The 18,636-nt window shown below is 50.1% G+C and overlaps 9 protein-coding genes across 9 annotated transcripts; 4 read left to right on the forward strand and 5 right to left on the reverse strand.

Moving 5' to 3' along the window:
* Window positions 1-108: 108 nt before the first annotated feature.
* Window positions 109-3,154, reverse strand: SCP_0209300 (hypothetical protein; the record flags this gene model as incomplete). Its single annotated transcript, XM_027754841.1, has 11 exons — window positions 109-1,396; window positions 1,449-1,489; window positions 1,543-1,653; window positions 1,707-1,777; window positions 1,829-2,037; window positions 2,094-2,350; window positions 2,403-2,717; window positions 2,773-2,799; window positions 2,858-2,894; window positions 2,955-3,036; window positions 3,103-3,154. 11 exons carry the CDS (start codon window positions 3,152-3,154, stop codon window positions 109-111), a joined length of 2,490 nt encoding a protein of 829 aa, XP_027610642.1.
* A 248-nt stretch (window positions 3,155-3,402) lies between these two features.
* SCP_0209310 (predicted protein) lies at window positions 3,403-5,675 on the forward strand (the record flags this gene model as incomplete). The annotated part of the gene is made up of 8 exons (XM_027754842.1): window positions 3,403-3,527; window positions 3,575-3,784; window positions 3,836-4,239; window positions 4,292-4,632; window positions 4,684-5,081; window positions 5,136-5,372; window positions 5,424-5,617; window positions 5,671-5,675. The coding sequence occupies 8 exons, from the start codon at window positions 3,403-3,405 to the stop codon at window positions 5,673-5,675; spliced, it is 1,914 nt and encodes a 637-aa protein (XP_027610643.1).
* A 200-nt stretch (window positions 5,676-5,875) lies between these two features.
* On the reverse strand, window positions 5,876-7,030 carry SCP_0209320 (60S ribosomal protein L5-B; the record flags this gene model as incomplete). The annotated part of the gene is made up of 5 exons (XM_027754843.1): window positions 5,876-6,143; window positions 6,198-6,564; window positions 6,630-6,790; window positions 6,850-6,892; window positions 6,943-7,030. The coding sequence occupies 5 exons, from the start codon at window positions 7,028-7,030 to the stop codon at window positions 5,876-5,878; spliced, it is 927 nt and encodes a 308-aa protein (XP_027610644.1).
* A 441-nt stretch (window positions 7,031-7,471) lies between these two features.
* Window positions 7,472-8,186, forward strand: SCP_0209330 (Uncharacterized RNA-binding protein; the record flags this gene model as incomplete). Its single annotated transcript, XM_027754844.1, has 4 exons — window positions 7,472-7,706; window positions 7,762-7,886; window positions 7,935-8,001; window positions 8,056-8,186. 4 exons carry the CDS (start codon window positions 7,472-7,474, stop codon window positions 8,184-8,186), a joined length of 558 nt encoding a protein of 185 aa, XP_027610645.1.
* A 1,071-nt stretch (window positions 8,187-9,257) lies between these two features.
* On the forward strand, window positions 9,258-11,051 carry SCP_0209340 (Aspartyl aminopeptidase; the record flags this gene model as incomplete). The annotated part of the gene is made up of 8 exons (XM_027754845.1): window positions 9,258-9,383; window positions 9,434-9,495; window positions 9,549-9,648; window positions 9,704-9,908; window positions 9,960-10,194; window positions 10,241-10,327; window positions 10,381-10,797; window positions 10,859-11,051. The coding sequence occupies 8 exons, from the start codon at window positions 9,258-9,260 to the stop codon at window positions 11,049-11,051; spliced, it is 1,425 nt and encodes a 474-aa protein (XP_027610646.1).
* A 266-nt stretch (window positions 11,052-11,317) lies between these two features.
* Window positions 11,318-12,577, reverse strand: SCP_0209350 (U3 small nucleolar ribonucleoprotein protein; the record flags this gene model as incomplete). Its single annotated transcript, XM_027754846.1, has 7 exons — window positions 11,318-11,490; window positions 11,541-11,614; window positions 11,669-11,924; window positions 11,975-12,107; window positions 12,160-12,269; window positions 12,325-12,514; window positions 12,575-12,577. The coding sequence occupies 7 exons, from the start codon at window positions 12,575-12,577 to the stop codon at window positions 11,318-11,320; spliced, it is 939 nt and encodes a 312-aa protein (XP_027610647.1).
* Window positions 12,578-12,698: 121 nt separating this feature from the next.
* SCP_0209360 (Dolichyl pyrophosphate Glc1Man9GlcNAc2 alpha-1,3-glucosyltransferase) lies at window positions 12,699-15,054 on the reverse strand (the record flags this gene model as incomplete). Its single annotated transcript, XM_027754847.1, has 12 exons — window positions 12,699-13,014; window positions 13,073-13,148; window positions 13,206-13,303; window positions 13,358-13,494; window positions 13,554-13,699; window positions 13,761-14,013; window positions 14,077-14,148; window positions 14,210-14,363; window positions 14,411-14,588; window positions 14,644-14,659; window positions 14,716-14,794; window positions 14,849-15,054. The coding sequence occupies 12 exons, from the start codon at window positions 15,052-15,054 to the stop codon at window positions 12,699-12,701; spliced, it is 1,731 nt and encodes a 576-aa protein (XP_027610648.1).
* A 251-nt stretch (window positions 15,055-15,305) lies between these two features.
* On the forward strand, window positions 15,306-15,693 carry SCP_0209370 (Vacuolar ATPase assembly integral membrane protein vma-21; the record flags this gene model as incomplete). The annotated part of the gene is made up of 3 exons (XM_027754848.1): window positions 15,306-15,358; window positions 15,416-15,507; window positions 15,557-15,693. The coding sequence occupies 3 exons, from the start codon at window positions 15,306-15,308 to the stop codon at window positions 15,691-15,693; spliced, it is 282 nt and encodes a 93-aa protein (XP_027610649.1).
* Window positions 15,694-17,017: 1,324 nt separating this feature from the next.
* SCP_0209380 (Ribonucleoside-diphosphate reductase small chain) lies at window positions 17,018-18,530 on the reverse strand (the record flags this gene model as incomplete). Its single annotated transcript, XM_027754849.1, has 6 exons — window positions 17,018-17,039; window positions 17,096-17,333; window positions 17,391-18,042; window positions 18,097-18,161; window positions 18,217-18,409; window positions 18,465-18,530. 6 exons carry the CDS (start codon window positions 18,528-18,530, stop codon window positions 17,018-17,020), a joined length of 1,236 nt encoding a protein of 411 aa, XP_027610650.1.
* Window positions 18,531-18,636: the final 106 nt, after the last annotated feature.

Below are 18,636 nucleotides of genomic sequence, written 5' to 3' on the forward strand. Positions count from 1 at the left end.
TTCTATATTACGATTTTGGTTACTAATGTAAATAGAGCGTGATGCATCAATCACATAGCACTACTGCGACCAGCAAGCAAATAAGCAAATGCAAGACTGATCGGTGAACTAAATCACAGGGCTGCTACGTATCTGATTCACCAGCGTTTCCCAGTAACTCCAATCCGAACCATCTACCCCAGGCAGAGGTTCATTTCCCAGAAGAGGCGAAGCGGCTGAGCCCAGCCAACCAGAAAGATCAGCCAGTCCAGGCGTTCCCCATGGAAGACCGGCGGTGCCCATGGAATCGTCAACGGCGGGTCCACCGCTGAATACATTGCACCACTGGTCCAATAGAGACTGCGCAGTGGAATCGTCGTCTCCACTAGGGCTGCCACTCGCAGAATGCGCATTTTCCTCGTGTTGCAGCTGCTGCACATGACTCAGATGCGCATAATTGGGGTTGTGCGAGCGTGCCAATGTAGACGATCGTATGGCGGATGTCGACGATTCACCGTTGTATGTTGGAGTTGGCATGAAGTTCGAGGTGACGCCTACAGTTCTCGAAGGGTGACCGAGCAGCGGATGAGCTTCTACTTCATGCTTGCCCGACATCAACGGGGAGTCAACCGTCATGATGTGTTCTCTGGAGTCATCTGCGTTACCCGCCATCTGTGAAGATCTGCTTTTCAGGAAGCGAATTATCTTGACCTCTCTGCGCGTGATTTCGTCATGCTCAGGGATACGCTCGTGCGCTTCGATGAAAGTATCCAAAACCGCATGCATAGCGGCAGCGTCACTCCCTGTTGGGTACAAGACAAGATAGATCCCAGAAATCATGGCAGCCTGGAATTCTCGGTATGCGCTAGCGATTGGATCCCGGGCCTGCTTCGTGGTGGATTCCTGAAACGCTCGACGGATCTGATAATCTTTTAGTGCGGATTCGAAGCAGGCCTTTCTTGAACGGATGTACCGGTCGGAATCTAAGCGCCGCAGGAGATAGGGACGATTTAACGTGAGTCTCACGAAGAGTATCTCAGTGACAAGGAGAAACCGATGTACAGGAATGTATGGGTGCGATTGATCAAGTGAGGTGTCCGGATCGACGGCAAAATGAGGGGGGAGAGTCTGCATGAACCTCAACAGTTCGTCGTCCAGGGCGAGCACATCCGAGTAGTGACTTGCAGATCGCACCTTCTGGAAGTGGTGTGACATGCGACCCATGATACCAGCTAGGGAATTCCTGAGAATCATGAAAGTTGCATGTGTCGGGGTGGTGAGAGGAAGCGGATTACGGAGTTCGGCGAAAATGTCTTCCACGTTCGTAGGAGGCAATGTGGAGGTGTACTCGTCCTGGATTGCGATTGGTCTTCCCAGAACGAGAGCGATAGACCGGTCGGCATGATATAAGTGAGCCCTGTTCGCACACTTAGCAAGACAACACGATCAGAACAACAACGATGCTTCACCATATTCGGCGACGTTTCTCCACTTGTACGAGATCCATGCCCTAATATTGAGATAAGGCTCTATCACCTACGGACTAAACGCGAATACTCTTACCATAGCCGCACCATCTCGATGGAGACCTAGAGCTTGTGCAGTCCTCACAGCAGCGCCCAGCTGGCTCCAGGACTCAGTCATCCGACGGTCGAGGGTGAGGAAGCGAGCACTCTAACAAAATATTGAGGGCTTCGGAAGATTCGTGGGGCGCGGCAGATACTCACTAACATACGAGTCAAAACCATCTCGAAGCAATCTGGTTGAATAGCAGCAACGATGAGGAGTGATCGACGTGCTACAAGCCAAGTGAATAACACAAACAACGTCACACTGTACAGCTGCTTACAGGACCAGTAGAACCGTGAAGATGTTGATTTTCGTGAACTTTCATCGCCCGCTATACCGTCAGGAGCAAGCCTGATGGCAATTGCAAGAACTACGAATAGTAGAGGGAGAAATCGGATGTTGTTGGGATTTATCGTAGTTCCCTCCGTGTAGATGCAAGTGTATGAAGCGCGGAAATCGCGTTCAGAAATGGGGTAGCGGGTCCAGTTACTGTATCGTGGCGAAATTAGTGTAGGACCCAATGTCCATCAACCAAAGTCACATACATCGCAGAAAAGTAATAATCGACTAGTTTGTGAGATAGACTCCTGGGCGGAAGTTCACTGATGAGTTCAGTGACCTTATGAGGAGCAAAGCCATAATCGCGAATGAGGAGCTTGAGCTTGTCCGCAGCTGATGGCTCCGGGGTAGTAGTTAATAGCTTTGGCTCAGCTAGAAGGTCGGTATGAAGCGTATTCACAGATAGTGAGCTACCTGAGGACATGTGTTCGGAAGCCGACCCAGGAACCACCATGTGCTGTAACTGCGTAGACAATTGACCAAATGACCCTTCAAGCACCAGCTATGTAACATACCTGCTCTAGGACCACTGGTGCAGCAACACTTCCTGAAGCGCTCTTGCCGTACCACCTCCCATTCTCGAGCATTCCACCGCTTGGGTCTTCTTCTTCAGGCTGTGAACCATTTCCTTCATCCGGACCGAGAGAGGATGATCGACGACGTTCGCTTCCTGCATGTCCATCTGAATATGGAGTGTTGCCATGTGACGAATATTGAGGCAAAGCGACTTCAATGATATGCTCTAGCCTAGCTAATCGCACATGAATATCTTGGTCGGTCTTGCCTGGAGTATATGCTTTGCACAGTTCCGGAACCTTCCTGGCAATACACTGAATATGTGCGAGGTCAGCGACGCGAACAACATTGGGAGGTGCTATTACACACATGGGAGCATGGTATTTGTCGATCACACTGTGTTTTTGCGGTCAGTACATCTGCTACCGAGAAAATACATTTGGGCGAATGTGACCTTTTGTTTGCGACGATGACATTCACCGCACGAATAACTAAGGATTTTTTCAGAATTACACGGAGGAAGGGCCCGATCTTAGCAACGATGCTCGTACCTGACTCTCGTTCTGGGCTTTTTGCTGATCCTGTTTGGGTCCTCGTCCTCTGATTTTCGCCTCATAGACGGACCAGGAGTGCCTTCAGGTGTCGATTGGTGTGAGTTCTTGATCATGTCAGCTTCGAAGACAGAATATAGACACGGACGTGAGTAGCATCTGCTAAACAACAGACATGGAGAGAAAACGGTGCTGAGCATTGAGCTGCTCTTTTGAGAAACATCGTGACTTGACTCAGAGCTCTGTCGGCCCGCAGCGCCTAGTCTCCGTTGCTGACTATATATGGCTATGGATGACAGTCGATCCATATCTAGTATATACGCAGCGCCGTTTGCCAATTAATCATTGTGGCTCCAACTGTCACTTCTACACTTTAAAGTGGCTTACAACGCACCCGCATTCTCAACGCATTCTCATCATAGTACACCTCTGATTGCTTGGCTCTAGCATGAGGGACGGATCTCCCTGGAAGGAACTCAAGCTGTCGCTTGAAAGACCTTATAAGGACGACGAAGGACACCCAATACCTGTACTACTTGACATAACACCGGACGGGGAGTTCATCTATGAGCCGTAAGGAAGTTGTTGTCAACTACGTCATACTTCTAACGATTCTCCAGAAAAGAAGATTATTATGCGATTGTGGGAGACAACTTACGCAGAATCTTTGTGGAACGCGGGCTTGACTTCTTCGAGAAACGACATAAGCAACGAAAGGTGGAGCCCACGATTGAAGAAATGCGAGACAAGAGCAGTCTTGAAGAAAAGCGGCACGTAATGGATGCGGATGAGCTACTGAAAATGCGAATGGAAGTCCTCCCGCAGCTATAGTGCGTTCAGGCCGGATGGTGTTCAACTGGTATTTGACCCCTTCAACGCAGTATTGCTCTTGGGGAGATGTCTCAGGCTCGGGATTTACTTGCTCTCCTACTCTCCTCTCCAAATATCCCACAGGTGGCACCAAATTCTGGCTCACAGCCATCTGCGTTAACCGTTACAGTCGTTACAAAACAGCCTGCGATTCCTTCTGTGCAAGCCTTTAATGCCCAACTCGCCGCAGGTGGCAAAGATCAAGCACTGAGAAATGCAGCAGATCTTTTCAAATTTGCCGCAGACCGAATGGAGACTGGGCGAGTTATGGCGGAGAAGTACTGGGTCGATGCTTTAAAAATCAGAACGGGGAATTGGGGCCTCATTCCTGCCCCTCTGCCCTTCGGATCGGCCACTGGCAAAGGTGCAGACAAAACATCCAAAGATTTTCTGGTCTCTTTTGGTCTCGAAGAATGTAAGCGAGGTCTTGCTCTCTAGAACCGTGGACTAAGCGGAATATGCGACAGCGCCACCTCTCTTCCGACGCCGAGCGATCGCGCGTATGTCCATGCAGGACAACCGCGTAAGTGCCCTCGAGTTTCCGTCGCGTCAAAATACTCGACTGCAAGTGACTGTCACAACAACCGATGGAAGAGGAGTCCGCCACACCACTCAAAATCGGATGGTTCTATTCGATGGTTCTTCGGTCGGGCAATCTCTGCATGCAGCACGGGCAGAAGTGGTAGAACAGGAGATCTTCTCTGCGCTCATCAGAGAAGCCAGCCATCTTCCTACGGCTTCAGCTCGCGTGTCTGAAAGGTTGATTGTCATCGAAGCCGCTCAAGCTACTGATCTTCAGTTTGAGCTTGTGCGTACCTTATTTCGCATAATAGCATTCTGCCGATCCATACTTTCGCAGGTAGATAAGGATCCGTCACAAAGCAAGGCCTGCGCCGGAGACGGTGATGCTATCTGTGATCTCATATCCGGGCTCTTGCACATCCTGCTGCTTCGTACTCATGCATACTTGAAGTCCGAACGCCTTGGCATGAGTATACACCGCGCACCGGCGCCACCAAGCGTTGTCCATACGCCCCCATTGTTGCAGCCGATCATTGACATGCTGCAGTATCGTGTCTTCTGCGAGCGGGTCCACGGCGAATTGGATAAGATATCTGATGCGCTTTCCCAAGCATGTGTGCCCACAAGATCTCACTTCGAGGCCGTCGGTGGGACTGGGGAAGAATTTCTCATGTCCTTTAGACAAGGGAAAGCGAAGCCAGTTGGTGGAGAGGCACGGCTGCGGGTAGACAATCGGTGAGGGTAACAGTAGTTCTTATTGATTGGCTAATGCGAGCTCTTGTTCACCAGGAGTACCTTGCGGTTTACGTTTTTCGCACCGTCCTCTCTGATCGCTCATCTTCCCCAAGCTACGCTACCCATAACTTCGATACCTCAGTTGACTCAACTTTTGGCAGATGAAGTGAGACAATGTTTACTCGCCAGGATATGTGAGATTGGCTCCGAGCTCTGTAGTCGTGTGAAGGGGATGTGGTTCGTAGATATGCTGACGGGGCGGAGCGTTGGCAGATGGGAAGGTTGTGTCCTGTACGTGTCTTCCGTCATTCCTCGCGGCCATCTTCATCATGTGCCTTGTAGGAATTTTGACGTATCCTTCGGTAAAGAACCTAGCATAGTTGCTACAGCTTCCAGGATGAACCGTGCAAATACTCACGCAGCGGTCCTGCTGCAGAGTTTCCAATCTCGAGAAGGCGAAGGAACATCTTTGTTTGAGTGGACGAGAAGGGCCATCGGAACAGCATTGTCTCAACATTCTCCTGCAATAACACATTGTGAGTCCTTTCTTCATGTTGTAGCTTCGGAATCTGGATTCACGTTTGGCCAGCTTGACATCTGTGACCTGCATACGCGCACGTTCTCTGGTATGTTCGTGGGCAACATAACTTAGTGTCACGATCGGTATGAAACTCGTACTATGGAGAAAGCATGGCATGTCATAAATCTGTGATGCGGCTGAACATAGGTAGGTAGGAAACGCCAAGCGGAAGGTACATAGCCTACGCGTAACCGGCAAACATGTGGAAGGACCTCTACTCCGCGTCATCCTCATCCTCATCCGCGACCGCATCAGCACCTGCTTGGAAAGCCTGGATCTTGGCCTGGATCTTGGCCTTGCGTCCTGCGAGAGTCGTCTTGGGCGTCCTGAACTTGACGCTCTCCGCCCTCCAGTCGGTCGTTTTCTCCGTAGGCTTGAACTCAGGATCCTCTCGGATGGCAGCGTACGCATTGGTGTAGATCTCCTCGATATCCTCTGAGCCAATACCATCGGCGAGATAGGTGGCAAATTGCTTCTTGAACCTGTAAAGCGTCGTTCAGCAAACACAGAGAGTGGATTCACCTGCATATACCCACCTCTCATCATCCTCCTCTTCCAGGGACTCCATGTACTCCGCCACATGACCACCGAAGATGTACTTCTTTAGCACCTCGCTGTCCAACTCCTTCGACTCTAGATCGTAGCCAGGGAAGCGCTTTTCGTTGTGCGGGATGTAGATACCGCCGTCACTGGCACCCTTAAGGGCTCCGAACACTCGGGAACCAGTTGACGTGCGCTTGAGCCCGACATCAAGGTAACACTTGAACGGCCTGGGAGCATCCTCATCGTCGAGCGTCTCGATCAAGGAGATAGTACCGTCAGGCTCCGCAACACCTTCGTACTTGTCCGCAAGCCCAAGCTTGGTTAAGGCACGGCGCGCGCAAAGGAGACCGGTTGCATAAGCTAAGAGAGACCAACGCACGGGACTCAGTCAGCGGTTACAAGAGCGTGAACAAGGGTGAACACACCAGCAGTCCAGTTTGTTAGACCATGGTTAATCCCGTAGCGGGGTAGCTCCTTTGATCGAGCGGCGCACAGAACGAAGTCTCCCTGCAGACGAGCATAGACGATCTGCACTATGATTTCTTTATTGGTGAAGCGAACGACCAAACGGTACTTGGGAGCGTTGCTGGATGGACACAAGCCTCGATATGCATTCTGTTAGCGATGAAGGCCAGCGATACTCACTACTTGTTCTTCGCCTGAGTCACCAGCCGCTTGCGGGCGTAATCTGAAGAGATCGATCAGAACGGAACATGGCACAATATTGAATGGACTGACAGTCGGTCTTGCCCTCCCTCCGCCGACGGTACTTGACCTGGAAACGTGAGAAGTAGGCGTCCGACTTGATGTTTTTGACGAATGGCATCTGGTAATGGATAGTCAGCTCGCGCGGCTCATCTGGTGTTTACTGGTCCATCCATCCTGGTCTGGCTCGACATTTCAAGTTTTGAGACAAACGTGACCGTAGTGGTGACCAGTGGATCCCAACGCAACTATGTGTATTCACCTTGAGCTTGAGCTTGGGGCGGAGGTGGGTTCTTGAGGTGCTTGTCAACGGTGCTGCACTAACCAGCGTTACGGTCCGACTTTGTGATTACGTAAGAGTGGAAGGACCCCGTAAGACACGAGCCTCAATCGCTTACAGCCTCGCGGCTTTCTTCTTCTCGGTCAACGTTCCTCAGTACTCCTCGCCGAAGCATCTCGTTCCTTAAACATGGACCCATACTCAGCACAGAATTACTACCAGCAATATCAGCAGCAACAGTCCACTGATGTCAACCCTTATCATCAACCCTATCAGGGTCCAATGTATCCCATTCCCGGATCGTCGACGTCTGCCCACACCGCACCTGTACCAGCCAATGCATACGAGTACGATGTGGGAATTCTGGCACAGCAAAGCGTGTACGTTCCGGGCGCAATGATAGACAAGCGCGGTGGTGCGGGCGGAAAACTCGCCAAAGGTGGTAAGAGGACAACGGTGCTGCGCAAGGGTGCTGGGAAGGTCTGGGAAGATCAGACCTTGCTGGAGTGGAGTCCTTGTGAGTATTCAAGGAAGTTTTATTCTGCTGTTTTACTTATTCGTGCCCCGAACAGCTTGGTTCCGCCTGTTCGTTGGAGACCTGAGTAATGATGTGTCTGATGACGTGTTGGCGAACGCATTCAACAAGTATCCCTCGTTTCAGAAAGCAAGGGTCATCCGAGATCGACTGAGTGGCAAGGTGAGTGTAGAGTTCATTGCGTATAACCGAAAGCTAATTTGTGTATAGGCCAAGTTTGGGTTCGTCGCATTTTCTGATCCCGAAGACTTCCTGAGAGCTTGGAAGGAAATGGATGGTATGAAGTTGGCTATTGAAGTCCTATGCATGACCTAACAATGATAAATTTTAGGGAAATATGTCGGCAACCGACCTGTGAAATTGAAGAAGGCGGACAACTCTGTCAATCAGGTCGAGATTGGTCACAGGAAAGCCAAGCAGCTTGAGAAAGAGTTGAAGAAGAACAGACACAAACCATATTGATCGTTTGTCTTCGGTCGAGAAGTGACCGAGTTGTATCACATAGTGTACGTTGATTCGTCGTTAAGCATGATCAGAACTCATCCTCTGAACCACGGTTTTACCCCAGTGGTTCATGCGGTGAGCGTCCTTGTCTTAATGGCGCATTGGGTTTTCCTCGGTTGTTTTGCACAGGTAGTCCTGTCGCGTCTGCTTCTTCCGATTCGTTTTCTGTTTATAGACGTCCAAGGGCTATTGTGACCAATGTCTCTATGAGAGAGTAACGATACCCGTATATGGCGAGGCAAGAAACGACAGATACGACTGCTTTGAATTCTGAAGTTCTCGAGCCACACCACCTTATAAGTGCATCCTGCAGGTCGGTGCTATGTATTTCGGGTACGGGACCTGAAGGTTCGCCGTCGCGTTCATCGTCGTCATGGGTTCATGATATTAAGAGCAGGGAAGATCGAAGATCGATATCTGTGCTATTGTACATATTGGGGGGAGCGGGGTGGTCACTACTCCGATACGGAAGAGTTAGGTCACTGTGGACGCCACCAACGCTCGCCAAATCCGCCTGCAGAGTTCTGCTCTTAACGTAGGAGTGGTATCGACCGCCGGATCCCAGCTGCAGTGCTGTCATGCATCTCTGTACATAGCGTTCCTGCAGAATAATGAAAATGTGAAAATGTGGTAACTCTCCACATCCGGAATGCATGAAAAACTTCGGGCTACGGGGCTTTGGGTTGCTTATAGTTACATGTATTTTAAGGAGAACAGGCCTTGGACTAGGATTTTACTGTACATGTGGCTACCATATGATGACGGTAGCACATACAGTGCTCTTTCTACTCTAGCGCTGGCGAACGAGGTGCTTTTCCGTACCCGAGCCACGTAGTTGGTGTAGTCGGCTGACTTCATCCATTTCACCGTTTCTAGTACAGTACATAGTGAAGGTCGGGTTGCGCACGGGTGTGCTAGTCGGCGTGTCGCGGTCTGACGTGCGACAGCCGAAGCCACGGACCCGCAAGATTCGCGATACACCAATTTCGCGCCATCGCTCGTGCCACTCCTTTGAAGTTCTTCCAGACGATGAAGATGTACCAGCCCAGTCCTGAAGCCGCCTTAAAGTTGCTCAATTTCGTCAACTCGTCCCCAACTCCTTTCCATGCGGTGCACTCGGCATCGCTTCGGCTGGAGAAGGCTGGTTTTCGGAAGGTCGTGTGCCCATATTTTTTGGTCCCTCACTGTCTTATTTCCAAGCTCAGATCAGAGAGAAGGATGACTGGGAAAAGGAGTTGAAGGCTGGGGGAAAGTACTATTTCACGCGGTAGGCAGACGCGCCGTAGTGCTTGATTTGCTAATGTGACCACCTCCTCCCAGCAATCAGAGTGCTCTTTTAGCCTTTACAATTCCGCAGAGATGGACCTCGGGCTCCGGGGTGTCAATTGTTGCTACCCATGTGGATAGTCCGAATCTGAGAGTAAGAGACCATTACGATGCCTCATTTCGCTCCGTCGATCTTAATTTTTTCTCAGGTACGGCCCGTATCAAAGAAATCCGAGGCAAGCTACCTCCAGGTTGGGGTGGAGCTGTATGGCGGGGGCATCTGGCATTCCTGGCTAGATCGCGATTTATCGCTAGCGGGCAGGATTGTTCTGAAAGACAAAAGCGGGGGTTTCACATCGAAGCTCATCAAGATCGAGAGGCCTCTACTGAGAATACCGACTCTCGCCATCCATTGTAAGTAATTCTCGCCTTTTGGAGCTTACATACCTGAACCCTTCGCATCAGTGGACAGGACTGCGAATGACAAGTTCGTCTTCAACCACGAGACGGAATTCGTCCCAATTATCGGCCAGATTGAATCGCAACTTAATTCCGCGCAGGAGAGCTCGGAGAGTCCGAAGATGCAGAATAAGACACGGAAGTCTGCCACAGACATCCAGGATGACCATGACCCAACTCTTCTGGCGGTGTTAGCGGAAGAACTTTCCGTCGCTCCTGAAGAGATCCACGACTTTGAGTTGTAAGGCTCCACGAATCCCACTGTCGTTACACTGAGCTCATTACAGGCATCTGTACGACACTCAACCGGCGACTTTCGGAGGTCTCCGGAATGAATTCATATTCAGCCCTCGGTTGGACAACCAGCTGTGCTCGTACATAATCCTTACCGCGATCCATGATACCGATAATGATACCTCCATGACAGATTTGCAGCCGTGGAAGCCATTGCGAGCTATGCGGGCGCGGAGTCGTTCTCATCACTTGAAGACAACGTGAACTGCATTGCCCTTTTCAACCACGAAGAAATAGGCTCTGTTTCGACCTCAGGCGCCGAATCATCCTTGGTCCCGTCGCTGTTACAGCGACTATCTCCTACATCTGCGGCCTACGCTCAGTCAGTCGCACGCTCCTTCCTCATCAGTGCAGACATGAGCCACGCTATTCACCCAAACTACACGAGCAAGCACGAAGAAAACCATTGTCCGAAGATGAATGGTGGAGTTGTGATTAAGACGAATGCGCAACAGAGATATGCAAGCGATGCGATTGGCAGCTTCATCGTCAAGAAATTGATAGAGAGAAAGAGCGGGAATGTGCAGAACTACGAAGTTCGTAACGATATGTGCGTGTTCTTCTTTACGTGGTTCATTGTCATGAGTTAGACCTAACGTTCTTGTGGACAGGGCATGTGGTTCCACCGTTGGCCCTATGCTCTCGAAGATCGGTGTGCGGACAGTTGATGTTGGCTGCGCGATGCTGTCCATGCACTCCATCAGAGAAATAGCAGGCTCTCACGACGTCCAGGCAGCCATTGATTTATTTACTTCTTTTTTCGAAGGTTTCGCAGCAGTGGATCGCCAATTACACGTGGACTGAAGTACATGTCCAGGTAAACTAGATGTAGACTAGGCGTCTGAGACGCACACATCAAATGCTCACTGGCATGCATCATTCTCTGCAAGGTGATATGGTACGTGTAAGCCGGAGCCGCTGTAATGGAGCGACAGAGCGACATCTCGACTACGGTGCTACTCCTGCAGGTGCAATCAACTGTTCCTGGTCGCAAACTTCCTCGGAGACCGATCGATAATCACAAAGAGTGACACCAGGTGGAAGTGGTCAGGCAGATATACCCTCCTGTACTACCGCTGTCTCCGCTTCTTCGGGTTCGGCTCGGAGTCTTCATTCGTCGTAGAAGGACGTGGAGCAGGCCCGCTCAACAGCGAGCGCTTCTTTGCCGTCCTTGAGTAATGCGCTAATACCCATTCCCGCTCTGCTTCTGTTTGCTCGATAGTTCCCTGGCGAATCTCATATGCTAGACGGATGTGAGCCAGTAGTGCCCAGGAAAGAAAGGGTACAGCTCACGTTTCATCTCAAAGCGAGGTCCGACTTCTGCAAGCTGTATTTGTCGTGGAGGTATCTTCAAGAAAACATGATGCCTGTAGAGCATGAATGACATTCTCTAAAAGGGACTGGGGTCACACGACACTGACCTGAATGAGATGAAGTCGTCTTCATTTGAGAAGGTCATCACACGCTTGCTATCCTCTTTCGGAACAGGAAAGAGGTACTTCAGTACATCTCCAATTCTCTCTCCGAGTTTAGAACTGAAGTTCTCGAAGATGAGATGAGGGTACTGCTCAGAGACAGTGGACTCCTTGTACGAGTTGATATCGTGCCGAAGCGTGACATTGTGGAGTGTGAAGTACACTGTAGGGCCATGTGGAAAATGCGAGACAATCATTGCGTCTGCATTTGGGTGAGCCTCCTCCCAGGATGATGCGAGTGCCGCTGCTCACCAGGTGTGCCGCGATGTTCATGCAGAACTACCAGGTCTGTTACATCATTCGCTCTGCAAGCCTCTGCCAACTCTTTCACGACGTAGTTTCCACGGTTAATTCGGTGTGAGTTAGGGAACACGAGGCGCATTTCCTGCGTGAATGGTGGTCAGTTGAGCTTACTCGGTGTAAAATAAAACATTCACTTTGGCGAACTGCATCAACTTGGAACTGGGATCGCGGGACGTCGTGACGATAATCTTCGGGTCCTGCATACCCGCGCGGGAGTACTCATTGTCAACATGGGAAGTGGGGTCTGCAAATGTCAGAAAGTTTAGAAACGCCTCGAGAAAATCATGATACAGGCGTACCAGTCTGAGCCTCATCAAAAGCCAGGTCGTTGCCAAGATTCGGCGCATCCTTCCTGAGCTCTGTTGGAAGAGCCTTTCCCGTAGCCAGAGCATCCTTCAGCTGCTGCTTCCGCTCATATGTTTGGCGCTCTTGAGCTTCCAGAGACTTCGCGTAGATATATTGGCGGCGTTCGCGAATCTGACGGCGGATCTAGAGACCATTAGTTTTTCTGCGTCAATGAACTGTCCGAAAAACCGTCAGAGTGCGTACCATCGCAGAACGAGGTCAAGAGGTGTTGAGCTATGTAGATCGGCGATCGTGCACGAGCCAAAATTTAGATCTAATCTTATCGGTCTTTGACTGCAATTCAATCACAAGCCACATTTATTGAGGATTAATCCATCTTGCACAGGTATATCAACGACAATCTCATGAAAGCCCACACTAGCCCCACAGCACAGTACACACTCGTAAGCATCAATGGTAGAAACTCGAGCGCTGCTGCCCGTACGACTACAGAAGACGGATCTGGTTCAGGACACGAGACACCTTCCACAGCAGTACATATTGGTGTACTCTCCGAGTGAGGCGCGGAGCTATGGACAGTAAAAAGAGAGAAGAGTGTGACAAATAGCTGGAGAAGCACGAAGCCTACTAGATACAGCTTCTCGAGACTGTCAATGATGACGAAAGGTAGGGACCGGGGAAATCTGTGTAAGGTGAACACAGTATATTTACAGTTTGCTGGACAAAGTAAGAAATACTCACTCGTAAACCCTTCGATGAAGAGGTGTAAAAACGATGATGGCCCAGAGGACAGAATAGATGATCTTAACTAGGGTCTCTGTTCACGAAGTCTTCGAAATGATTTCTTCCCAGCGAGTAGTAATCAGAGACTAACCTGCAGGAGTGAACAGCAATGGGAACAGAGAGAATATCCCAGCCACGGACGCAATCATAAACGTCCGGAAGTACGCGTGATTCTCTGCCGCCAGCAGACTGGGAAGGGGGTTATATTCAATGCAATTAGGGGGACCAGACGCAGCTGCATACCTGAGTGGTACGAGAACAAGAAGAATAGCCTTCTCGTGCACATGCCAGCCAAACATAAACGACGTGTATCCGCACAAGGTCAACGCAGTCACGAACGACTTGTACGTCGGCGTTTTCCACAGCTTCAGGAGATAGAGCTAACACACACATTCACTCTAAATTGATAAACTACATAGAAGAGATAGTGTGGACTTACAGCTTGGAAAGCTATGGTTATTGCAAAGGTGTGTATCGGCTTCACGTTCGGGAGCACCGCAAAGACCGTGTCACCGACAAGACCACGGGAGGTGGATACGACTCCGGAGACATTGACTGACGCTTGGATCCGACCGTACTTAATGACTACCATGTGCCATATGAAGTCAGATAACTATGCACAATGATTCTAAGCCGAAGTACACACATCGTAGGAGAACCCGATCGAGCGCGGTTACCAGCGCCCAGGCGTTTGGTGCCCAGTATGCATGGTTTAAACCGCGAGTGAAAGGGAAAAGTCGACCGAGAAGTTGCGGTAACTGCCCCATAAGCAAGAACGGTCCTAGCGACAGGAGGAACACCGAGATAACAATGTTGGCGAGCGTGAGGAATTCGGTGGTGAGCAGTTCGCCGGATGGGGAGATGCAAAAGGAGCGCAGGAGGTACACGAAGTACGCTGGCTGCGTTCACGAGAGAAATACTTAGTACGAGTGACGTGAACATCAAGCAGGGAGATTGCTCACCGCGAGATACATGTATATGTGCTTGAAATTGAGGAGGATGGCGAAGAGCAGCCCACTCGCGAGCTTGTTGTCCTGTAAGGTTCCCATGAGTAGGTATGAGGAATAATGACACTCTTTTTGCATATATTCTTACATTGCGTGCCATGAGAATGGACCATAAGAGAATCCCGAACATAAAGCCATTATATTGAAAGTGAATGTGGTCTACTATGAGAAAGCCAGGGTGAAGAAAGAGTGAAGCAGATATAAATTTTTGAGTTGTTGCATCTACGGCCCCCCGTATAAATCTTCGAACATCAGTATTTGCAAAAAAGGTTTTATCAGCAGCACCTACCTGAGCACGACTGCACCCAGTACAAGCTCCGTCAATATTACTGTTGTGCGCTGGTATGCAATAACAGACCATGCGTCGTAGTTCAAATTGTTGAGATCAACAATTTTGGGGTCGATGAAGTATGCGGGGATAGACAATAGCTTCTCGAAATAGGCGAAAAAGGGTGGATAGTCCAGGGCTGTATGAGTCTTTCATGAGTAACTTGGAAGAAAAAAGCTGTGAGACAGGCTCACTCCACTCAGAAGTAGTCTATAACGATAACATAATGAGCGAAGTCTCCCTGTGACGAAGGGCATGAGACATACATCGTAGTACCACTTCGATAGCGGCAAAGAATGCGTGATCGCCAGCCAATTTCTATGCACTTCAAAATCGGTAGACCTGCTACAACCGAAGCAGCTTATAGAGGAGCGCAGACAGTATAAGCGTCAGACATACTAGGCGGGGAAGAGCAGGAGCTTGAGACACGTCGAAGCTATAAGAATATCCCATTCGCTTGGAGAAATGATGGACCAAAATATCCTCTTTGCTGGTGCCGCCACCCCCCCTTTCTCGGGCTCGGGAATAGGTTCAGGTCGAGTAATCTCGTGTTCAGATAAACGGCGAAGAGGCGAGGAGGGCGTCGAGATGCTGATTCGCTTCATCGCGCAGTGATATTTGCCCAAGGCCTTTCCAGTGAAGGCTGCCAGTAGAGTGTTCAGATATGACACTTAGTAAATCAACTCAAAGTTTCAGAGGTCAAGTCGCCATCACGTGCGAAGGCAGCCATCTAAATACGACAAATTGCGTTGAACATTCAACGTTCAACGTCCACTCTGTTCTTGTTCCACCTGTATGTACTAAAGGTGGGATAATATTGTTGTGCGACACAAATTTGCGCGAACTATTCACGAGAATGAGCGAACAAGTCGCCGTGGAGAAAGTTAGTGCCCAAGCCGCTCAGCAAGGGTAAGTATAAGCCCTGCTCTTCCCCGCAATATCTTCCACGACTCATGCGTATGACAGTGGTGTCCTCATTAAGCTCATTCTGTTCAGCCTATCTCTTGCAGTTGCGCCCCTTTCTGCCTACTTCCTCTCCAAGGACTATCTCTGGGCAGGTATGTCGTCAACTGTCCGTACCGTTATCGAGCCAACTCCATTTCACAGGAAACGCGACATACGCTGCTATCACCGCGGTTGCAGCGGCAAATGTAGTACTCGTTGCCTATATCATCATGTCTGTCCTTGAAGAATCGCAAGCTGGGCCGTCCGTGACTACTGTGGAATCGAAGAAGACACGTTAGCCAGCACTGTGTGTGCCATTTCTACCCCGATGAGTGTGGGCTTAAATGAACTCTGACGGTGTCGATCATTTGTTAGTTCAGCTGGTGAAGATACCGCACGGTCCACGACCAGCATTTAGGACTGTGATTTGTCCCAGTGCATCAGACCGCCACGTACCCCGGGTATCGCTATACGACCGTTGTTGTTCAACATCGACGTCTCAGGAATAGCCAGTCGTATCAAAGGCAATACTATCGATGACCCGGATGTGCCATAATATGGCACTTCTGGTCCCGCTACACACTACCTTACCCGATTGTCTTCGGCACTCCAGAGATTGTTTCTGTAGCACATAGAATACTAGCGACTATTTTTTCGGATTTTTCTGACTAGTGTTGAACATTTTGGAGACATGCCGAGGTGTGGTACCAGCCAAATACATCCCGAATTTTGTGGGACCCAAGTGGGCCACGTTTAATTCTCAAACTTTTACAGTGTTGAAGTGCAATTCATGAGAGCATCCCTGAATAATTTTGAGGCAATCGGTGTAGAGGATCAAACTGTAGAAAAAGTATGGCACTTCTGGGCCATATGGCATATCCGGGTTACTGATAGTACTAGTCGACTGTACGTTGCTCCACATACGATGTGAATGTCTCGGAGACCTCATACTCCACGCTACGTTCACACATATCTCAGCCTTATCAATCACATTTCATCAGGTGCTTACTAAGGCCCTGTTCGGGATCCCGATAATCATTATAGAGCCGCTCTAGCAATGTCCCAAAACAGCGCAGAGATTATCGCACACCTGTCATGTGATGAAAAGACCGTTGGCCCAGAGCCTCTAACCCTAGCTTAGGTGCCCGAGCCTCAACCGAGCCCTGACCGACATCTTCATTGGGAAGGGGAGTGATTTGCCGAGCAACCGATTGGCTAATTCCACATCAGTCTCGGTCTGTCGTGACCAGTCTCGACTTTAACACGTGAGCGGCAAATCCCCGGCAACATGGGATCTCATCTTATCTGTAGCCATATTGGGCATTCTGGAGTCCATTTAACTTTTGGCGGGCAGAGGATTCTACAGCGGCCGGATTATCGGGATCCCGAATAGGGCCTTACAATTCGTCAACTTCCTCAACAAGTCACATCATAAAACAGACGATGCAAACCAAGCTCAGATGGTACGATATTCTGATGAAATGTATGAACGGAGGTACTGGGTACAGTGGGCTGCATACTAATGATAACACAGGTCTACATATCAACGATAGGGCTGTCGACGAGTACAAATGGTGACAATAAGATAAATGCAACAAATCATAGCTTAGCACTGTGCGACATCTAGAAGTCCTCGTTGACCGAGCTGTGGAGAAACAATAAGACAACATGGAGGCGAGAGAGGTCGACAGGAATACTTACAATACCTTTCCATCACCCTGCGACGTCGAACTGACGCCCGCCTTAGCATAATCCGAAACGCGCTTCTCGAAGAAATTCGTCTTGCCTTGCAGCGAGATCATGTCCATGAAGTCGAAGGGGTTCGCAACATTGTAGACCTTAGGATCACCAAGCGCGGCAAGCAGACGGTCTGCGACAAACTCAATGTACTGGCACATTAGATCTGCGTTCATACCGATGAGCGCACATGGCAGGGCCACTACGATGAAAACATGAACATAAGAAACAGCAAGATACAACACGATGTCACGCTTACCTGTGAGGAACTCCTGCTCAATCTCGACAGCTTCCACGATGATCTTCCTGATAACATCCGGGTGAGGGCGACGCTTCAGGTGATTGAAGAGTAGGCACGCAAAGTCTGTGTGCATGCCCTCATCACGGCTTATAAGCTCGTTGGAGAAGGTGAGGCCAGGCATGAGACCACGCTTCTTCAGCCAGAAGATCGATGCGAACGAGCCGGAGAAGAAGATCCCTTCGACGGCAGCGAAAGCAACGAGGCGCTCAGCAAAAGCCGATCGCTCGTCCGAGATCCAGCGCAGAGCCCAGTCTGCCTTCTTCTTGATGCATGGGATCGTCTCAATGGCGTCGAAGAGGTAGCCGCGCTGCTTGGGGTCCTTGATATAGGTGTCAATAAGCAGAGAGTATGTCTCAGAGTGGATGTTCTCCATCATGATCTGGAAGCCGTAGAAGCAGCGCGCTTCGGCCGCCTGCACCTCGTTGGAGAACCTCTCGACCAAGTTTTCGTTAACGATGCCATCGGACGCGGCGAAGAAGGCGAGTACATGTGAGATGAAGTGGCGCTCGTTGTCATTCATGCGGTTATTCCAGTCGTGGAGGTCCTTGGAGAGGTCAATCTCTTCGACCGTCCAGAACGACGCCTCGGCCTTCTTGTACATTTGCCAGATCTGTGAAGGTGGCCATCAACGTTTACTCAGGCATCAAGGGCAAAATGTATATACCTCATGATACTGGATTGGGAATAGAACAAAGCGGCGCTTGGTCTCCATGAGAAGGGGCTCCATCTCTGTGTACGTGATGTCAGAAGGGAGAAACATAGCGAAGACGGGTCGAACACGTACTCTCGGGGAGATCTACCTCTCCTACCCATTGTTCACGATATACTGAGACATCGATGTCCACCTTGGTTTCGTCGGCTTCAGAGGAAGAAGCAGGTGAATGTGAGCCACGCTCGTCGTCGATGAGAGAGACTAAGGCCTTCTTGGAAGGCTTGGTCGGTGTTGCGAGGGCCATGGCGCTCATGGCTGCTGCAGCCTATGAAACACAGTCAGATGGGGGCTAATAGCACGCGGCTAGACGTGAGGCTAACCTTCTTGCTCGGAGTAGGGGCAGGAGACGGGAGGCGAGGCGGGGTGCTAGTGCCAGCAAGAGACATTGTAAGTAATCGATGAGGTAGTGAGGAAGATGTAGTAGGATGAGGTGGACTCTATGAGTCGATGTGGTAGAGGTGGCGGTGGGGAAGAGCGAGAAGAGACAGTGGG

The sequence above is a fragment of the Sparassis crispa genome (genome assembly GCF_003851025.1).
Source record: "Sparassis crispa DNA, contig_000001F, whole genome shotgun sequence".
Lineage (NCBI taxonomy): Eukaryota > Fungi > Basidiomycota > Agaricomycetes > Polyporales > Sparassidaceae > Sparassis > Sparassis crispa.